Source organism: Gadus chalcogrammus, chromosome 1, assembly GCF_026213295.1.
Source record: "Gadus chalcogrammus isolate NIFS_2021 chromosome 1, NIFS_Gcha_1.0, whole genome shotgun sequence".
Taxonomy (NCBI): domain Eukaryota; kingdom Metazoa; phylum Chordata; class Actinopteri; order Gadiformes; family Gadidae; genus Gadus; species Gadus chalcogrammus.
The window spans coordinates 28,785,567-28,792,398 of record NC_079412.1 but is presented as its reverse complement, the minus strand read 5'-3'; the positions used below and the strand labels follow the sequence as shown (position 1 = coordinate 28,792,398).

The window sequence follows — 6,832 nt, the reverse complement described above, 5'->3', positions numbered from 1 at the left end:
CTGTCCAACAAACGCATCGGCCACTTCCTCTTCTGGCATCTCAGGTCTCACAGGGTCTAGTTGTTTACCATAAGGGGATGTGAGGAACCATCGCTGATGAAACCAATCGTCTACAGATGGAAACAAGTCATTCTGAAAGCGCTCCTGGTTCCACGTCTGACGGGCTCTGTGGTTGTGTGTGTGTTTGTGTGTGTGTTTGTTTGTGTGTGTGTGGCGGTAGGTCGGAGATGCACGTGTCCTCGGTGAGCCTGCGGTTCGGTCTGATCCTGGAGGCCTACTGCAGGGGCAACATCCACCACATCAGGAGCCTCACCAAGCAGGTACCCCCCCCCGCCGCCACGCCGCCACACCCAGACTGACCCAGCTCCGGGGGCGTGTGTGAGGAACCCTCTGGTCTGATGTGCCCCCCCCCCCAGAACGAGGCCCTGGGGAAGCTGAAGGCCCTGAGCGACATCGTGAAGTCGGGCTCCCAGAAGATGAGCGCCGACGACCTGAAGCTGTGCATCAAGCAGGACTCGTACATGGAGGCGCTGTCGGACCTGCTGTCCCCCCTCAACCCCAGCATCATCCTCTCAGAGATCTGGTGGGTGGAGCCCCCCTCTGCACCCTGTGGGGGTCCCCCACTTTAGGCTAATAATGATCATGAGGTGTTCTCAAACCCACAACTAAAGGCAAACAAGAATCCAAACAATACAATATAAGAAATAGTATCATCATCATCAGGCCTTATACTCAATAATGAATACACATGATCCAATGAGTTCACACGTTCGTCCTGGCAATCAGATGGTTTAAACACGTTGGAGGAAAGTGAGCGTTTGTTTCCGTGTGCAGTGTGGAGAAGTGCAAGTACATGGACTCCAAGATGAAGCCTCTCTGGTTGATGTACAAAAACCAGTGGGTACCCGGAGACCTGATGGGCATCATCTTCAAGAACGGAGACGGTGAGACGCACGCACGCACGCACGCACGCACGCACGCACGCACGCACGCACGCACGCACGCACGAACGCACGAACACACGCATGCACGAACACATGCGGGCTGAATACAGTAAATGACAGCTTTGTCGTTCTCTTTCCGTCCACTCTCCCTCAACACACACAGATCTCCGTCAGGACATGCTGACCCTGCAGATGATCCAGCTCATGGAGAACCTATGGAAGAAAGAGGGTCTGGATCTTAGGTACCAGCCCCACGCAGAGCTCCTCATGCCCGGGTGGGGCCAGGGTTTCCCCGGCCTGGAGGGAATGACGGAAAAATAATCAAAACATCTCCTCCTCCTCCTCCTCCTCCTCTTCCTGCTCCTCCTCCTCCTCCTCCTCCTCCTCCTCCTCCTCCTCCTCCTCCTCCTCCTCCTCCTCCTCCTCCTCCTCCTCCTCTTCTTCTTCTTCTTCCTCCTCCTCCTCCTCCTCCTCTTCTTCCTCCCCCTCCTCCTCCTCCTCCTCCTCCTCCTCCTCCTCCTCCTCCTCCTCCTCCTCCTCCTCCTCCTCCTCCTCCTCTTCTTCCTCCTCCTCCTCCTCCTCCATAGGATGATCCCGTACGGCTGTCTGTCCACGGGGAACAAGATGGGTCTGATCGAGGTGGTGAAGAACTCGGACACCATCGCCAACATCCAGCGGGACAACAGCAACAGCGCGGCCACGGCGGCCTTCAACAAGGACGCCCTCCTCAACTGGCTCAAGTCCAAGAACCCCGAGTGAGTGCGCCCCCCCCCCCAGACCGCTGCTAGGAGACAGGGGGTGGTGAAACGTTCACGGTGTTCCATAGAAGCTGTGTTTAGTACTGAGTTTGGTGATCATTTGAGCTGTGTCGCACTTTATTCACCAGTGTTTGCGCTGTGGAAGGTGAGACTTTCCAGGAAGCACCGTGTAGAAATGCATACCGGTGTTTATGAATCAACTCAAGCACAGGCCTTCTCTGGTCTGAGGTAGTTAATGTTAGACAGATTCCTATAAACTGGGAACGGACAGGTATGAGCAAACTCCTTGGCCAGACAGAAAAGTTTGCTAATTTACTTTTACTTTCCAACCAGAAAGGGAGGGTGTGGGTGATCGCTTATTAACACATATAACCGATCCCTCAGTCATCCAGAGCCAGTTAATAATTCACAAGCTCAGGAAACCAATAGTGAATATTCCATGATGGAACTTTGAGGAAATCCTGCCGTGTGTGTGTGTGTGTGTGTGTGTGTGTGTGTGTGTGTGTGTGTGTGTGTGTGTGTGTGTGTGTGTGTGTGTGTGTGTGTGTGTGTGTGTGTGTGTGTGTGTGTGTGTGTGTGTGTGTGTGTGTGTGTCTCATTCAATGATACAAAAATCTAAAGTGCCTTGCCCTTCCGAAAGTGACAAAACGGAAGCCATTTGTGGATTTTCACCACACTTTCACACCATGTGCCAAATGTAATAAAACCAGGAATTTTTGTGCAAAGGGTATGAAAGTCTTATTAGGGGCTGGTATGAAATTAAAGTAAAGAGGTCAGCATAATTCATTCTGACAAGAAATTCACAAAGAAATTCCCATCACTCCTGCATCTCCAAGCTTTTGCAACTTGCTGATCAGTATAAAGCAAGTTTATCTTCAGTCTAGGTCAGCCAGAATGTATTCTTCAGGGAAAACGATGAAAGAGCATTAAAAACATATAAAACATGGTCTGATTCCCCGTCTGTCTGATGATTGGTCCACAGGCATAAGCTGGAACAGGCGATCGAGGAGTTCACGCTGTCCTGCGCTGGCTACTGCGTGGCCACGTACGTCCTGGGCATCGGAGACCGTCACAACGACAACATCATGATCAGGGAGACAGGACAGGTAGGGCTCTCACGGGGCCAGCAGACCTGGTGTCTTCAACACCGTTGTAAAGCTTTATCCTGAACGGTACCTGGCTTCTATTATCAACTTCATCCAGGCTTCTGTCTCGGCCTTCATCGGCAACTTTCTAGTTTCTTTACTTAAAGGGCCCCTATTTCCAAACTTGACTAGCCCACCCACTGAAAGTGTACCGCCTTGTAGGATTTGATATCACCATACATGGTGCTGGACACGCCCACCTGTGATGTCACTGTGAAACAGGGCAGGGCTGGTTTCGAAACGGCTTGCATCGCCTCAGCACATCTGGTCCCCCCTGGTGGTGAATCATGGCCATTTTTTTATTGTACACATTTCTTTCAAACATGATTTGGACTCCCACTCAATATCCTATAATCCTATAATCCTATAATCCCGCTTCAACCACAAGGGGGCAATTAATCCTTACAAGGATGATATGTTAAAGGAGAAATCCGGTGTAAAATGGATGTGTGATATGTTTGCTATGATAACGAGTTGGAATGTTCGTTTTGGAGCAAAAAAGTTCATATAGACGCGTTCTTCAGTTGGCTGTTTTTGGCAAATTCTATCAAAACGCTATAAACTTGGAACGATATGTTTTATGGTCAAAACTAAATTGCTATTTTAAACCACTTGCAAGGCTAGAAGTAGCCCTACACTCCCCCACACATCTTGTTTTTAAGACTCGATAAGTAGATTGACGAACACAGAGATTGTGACATCCGTCAACAGCACGCAATCTCTGTGTTCGTCAATCTACTTATCGAGTATTAAAAACAAAATGGCGTCGACGGGGAAACTACTGATGGTATTGTGTGTATGTCCTTTATTAAAAAGGACATACATTGTTTATTAAAAATGTCCTTTTTAATAAACAATCTGTACACTTACAAAGTTATTAATGCTTCGTTTTATATGTTAAGACCCTTACTATACTACCAAAGAAGTGTCCGTCTGCTTCTAGCCTTTTAAGTGGTATAAAATAGCGATTTAGTTTTTACCATAACACATGCCCCCATAAGCCAATTTAAGAATGCGTCTATATGCGCTTTTTTGCTCCCAAACGAACATTCCAACTCGTTATCATACCAAACATATCCCAGATCCATTTTACACATACAAAAAAGTATGGCTCACATTTGCATTATACAAATCTCATGCTTCCTTGTTATCTAGGTTTGATCTGTTTTGTATCTTCTTCTATTATTATGCTCAGCTATTTCATATCGACTTTGGCCACTTCCTGGGAAACTTCAAAAGGAAGCTTGGCATTAACCGCGAGCGCGTGCCGTTCATCCTGACCTACGACTTCGTCCACGTCATCCAGCAGGGAAGGACCAACAACAGCGAGAAGTTTGAGAGGTACACAACCACTTCTGCTCTGTCAAACTCTCCTCTCGATACGATACGGTGTGTCTGACGCGGAGGTCCTGTCTCCGCGTGCGCTCAGGTTCAGGGACTACTGCGAGCGCGCCTACAAGATCCTGTGTCGGAACGGGACTCTGTTCGTCAACCTCTTCGCCATGATGAAGGCAGCGGGACTGCCAGAGCTCTCCTCGTTCAAGGACATACAGTACCTTAAGGTGAGGAGGAGGATTAAGTTGATTTTATTAAATCTCCCAGTCAATAACTTAAAGAAATACTGACATGTAATTATTTGATCAAGAGGAATCTCTATAATCTGCAGTGTAATCTGATTTTAGATTCATAGTCTAAAATCTGATGGCAAATGGGGGGTTTCTCTTTCTTTCACTTCATGTTGGTTGGACCAATCATATGGCTTGAGGGGACGATCTTTCAGCACGTAATGGGCAACCACAACCGGCCAACAGTTGTAAACTACGAAGACAGTGTCCATTAAGGTTTCAGAGCGAAACCGTAGACAAGTTTCTGTAGTAGTACCTTAAGCATTCACAGTTCCTTCTGAAAGCTTCCTCTTTCATGACAATACGATTCTCATTATTAGCCCTAACCCTGTATTGAAACAGGAACCAGGCATAACTCAGGCTGGTTTCTGGCTCCCCCAAGAAGTTCTGCTATTACATAGTAGGACTCCTGGATCCGAGATTAGTTCAAAATTAGAGGATGTAGGAATTATCTTTGTTATTGTTGTTTAGCACATTATTATTTGAGGAGGTTCGATCCCAAATGGCTAAGCTGGGTGCTTAACGAATGAAATAGTTGCAGTAAATCAAGATCAATGCTGTGCCTATTTATTTAGTCAGAAGAATGCACAAGCTCCTGGGACTTGCAGTACCATGTACACTACATGACGTTGACTCCATGAGCAATGCGTCCTGAATGACTGACGTGTTTAACCAACCCTGTTTGGGTCCCTAGGACTCTTTGGCGTTGGGGAAGACGGAGGAGGAGGCTCTGAAAAGCTTTAAGGTGAAGTTCAACGAGGCTCTGAGGGAGAGCTGGAAGACCAAGGTCAACTGGATGATGCACTCCCTGGCCAAAGACAAGAGGCCGTGAGCCCCCAGGCCGGAGGGGAGGAGACCCCCGTAGCCACCTGCCCCCCTGGGGTGTATTCTATGGGACCAAATATGGGGAAAATGCACTGAAAAGATTCAACTTCACGGATGCCATTTAGAGAACTTCAATGAATGTTTACGCCTGAGTTGCCAGGTTCCCTTAAAGCTAAGCTGAACTAGCTTCTGCCATCTCGAGGGATAACGATATATATTAACGAGACGGACGAACGGGATGACGTCAATAAGGTCTCGGAGGACGGGTATTCATTAGCGCCTTCTATTCTTTCGTCTAACAGAAGGCCGATTTTCCTCGGCCGTTTGAGCTGGTTCAATGCATTGCTTACGCGTTACTTATGGACGAAAACTTGTATGTACAAAAGCCCAGCAAACTGACTCTAATGCATCCCTCGACGGAGAAGACTGCAAGAGTATTCTATGGTTTTGGAAGACCCCATTCCCCTTAAGGTTTACATCATGTTCTGCCATTTCAAGTGCATTTCCCCTCAACATATCAAGTTAGATTATGATTTATATAAGATATCATCAGGGTTTTCTGAGGAACTTGTGTAGGTTTTATTATTTTTCATGCTTCGATACATGTTTTTTCACTTTTGCCTTCAAAACTTTGAAAATTGCCTCACAGTATGACCTTTAGAGAAGTAATAATAATAATAATAATATTAAGAAGAACTGAATATTAAACTAAAGTATTTCCTAATGATTAAGCCATCGTATCGAAAGCAATCATACCCATCCTCTAAATTGTGGATGTATTTTGTGAATTAAAATCAGATGATTCTCACGACCCGGACCCACACAGCAACCTGGTGCCAGTCGAACCAAGAGCCCCTCTCAGACTGGAGCTGGGACATGATAATATAGTGTGTGTGTGTGTGTGTGTGTGTGTGTGTGTGTGTGTGTGTGTGTGTGTGTGTGTGTGTGTGTGTGTGTGTGTGTGTGTGTGTGTGTGTGTGTGTGTGTGTGTGTGTGTGTGTGCACGCACGCGAGAGAGATGTTACCAATTCATTTATTTCAATGCGTAGAATGTCAGCTGCCTCTGTGCTTTTGCCTAGTTTATGTTAATGCAATGACTGCTCTGTTGTCTAAGCCCTCTTATGCACCCAATGTGCTTTCAGAAAGTATTTAAAGAAATATATGTTTTTATTAAATAGAGGGGGGGGGGGGGGGATGTGTGTCTAAGATATGGTGGTGGTAAGCTACCACTGCCACCACTGCCAATTCAATGTTTAGTGCTGCTGAGTGCAATATCCCTTGATAAACATCTGGTTAAACTATTCATCCAGAGAAACTGCATTATTTATATATTATTATACACGTGTATGTTACAATGTCCCCAGTATTATGAGGTAAAAATAACCATATCATTATCTATTCAACATCGGTAATGTTGACACCTAGTATCGTTTATAATTATTCGTTTATACTAGCAATGTCTTCGATAGCTGAATGGGGGTCCTTGGTAAACCCGGGGGTCTTATATTTCTCTGAGTGTGCAACGGCGCCCCTGG

General features: G+C 46.5%; 1 protein-coding gene across 1 annotated transcript in view; it reads left to right on the top strand.

Moving 5' to 3' along the window:
- The window catches only part of pik3cd (phosphatidylinositol-4,5-bisphosphate 3-kinase, catalytic subunit delta), an 18,457-nt gene extending 11,728 nt beyond the window's left edge, over positions 1–6,729 (top strand). Inside the window, exons 9-18 of the mRNA XM_056598793.1 lie at positions 2–44; positions 221–320; positions 417–583; positions 835–944; positions 1,108–1,186; positions 1,532–1,699; positions 2,685–2,808; positions 4,043–4,188; positions 4,277–4,409; positions 5,167–6,729. Coding sequence (XP_056454768.1) covers positions 2–44; positions 221–320; positions 417–583; positions 835–944; positions 1,108–1,186; positions 1,532–1,699; positions 2,685–2,808; positions 4,043–4,188; positions 4,277–4,409; positions 5,167–5,304 — 1,208 coding nt within the window. The 3' untranslated portion in view covers positions 5,305–6,729. The remainder of the gene's footprint in view (position 1; positions 45–220; positions 321–416; positions 584–834; positions 945–1,107; positions 1,187–1,531; positions 1,700–2,684; positions 2,809–4,042; positions 4,189–4,276; positions 4,410–5,166) is intronic.
- The last annotated feature ends 103 nt before the right edge of the window (positions 6,730–6,832 follow it).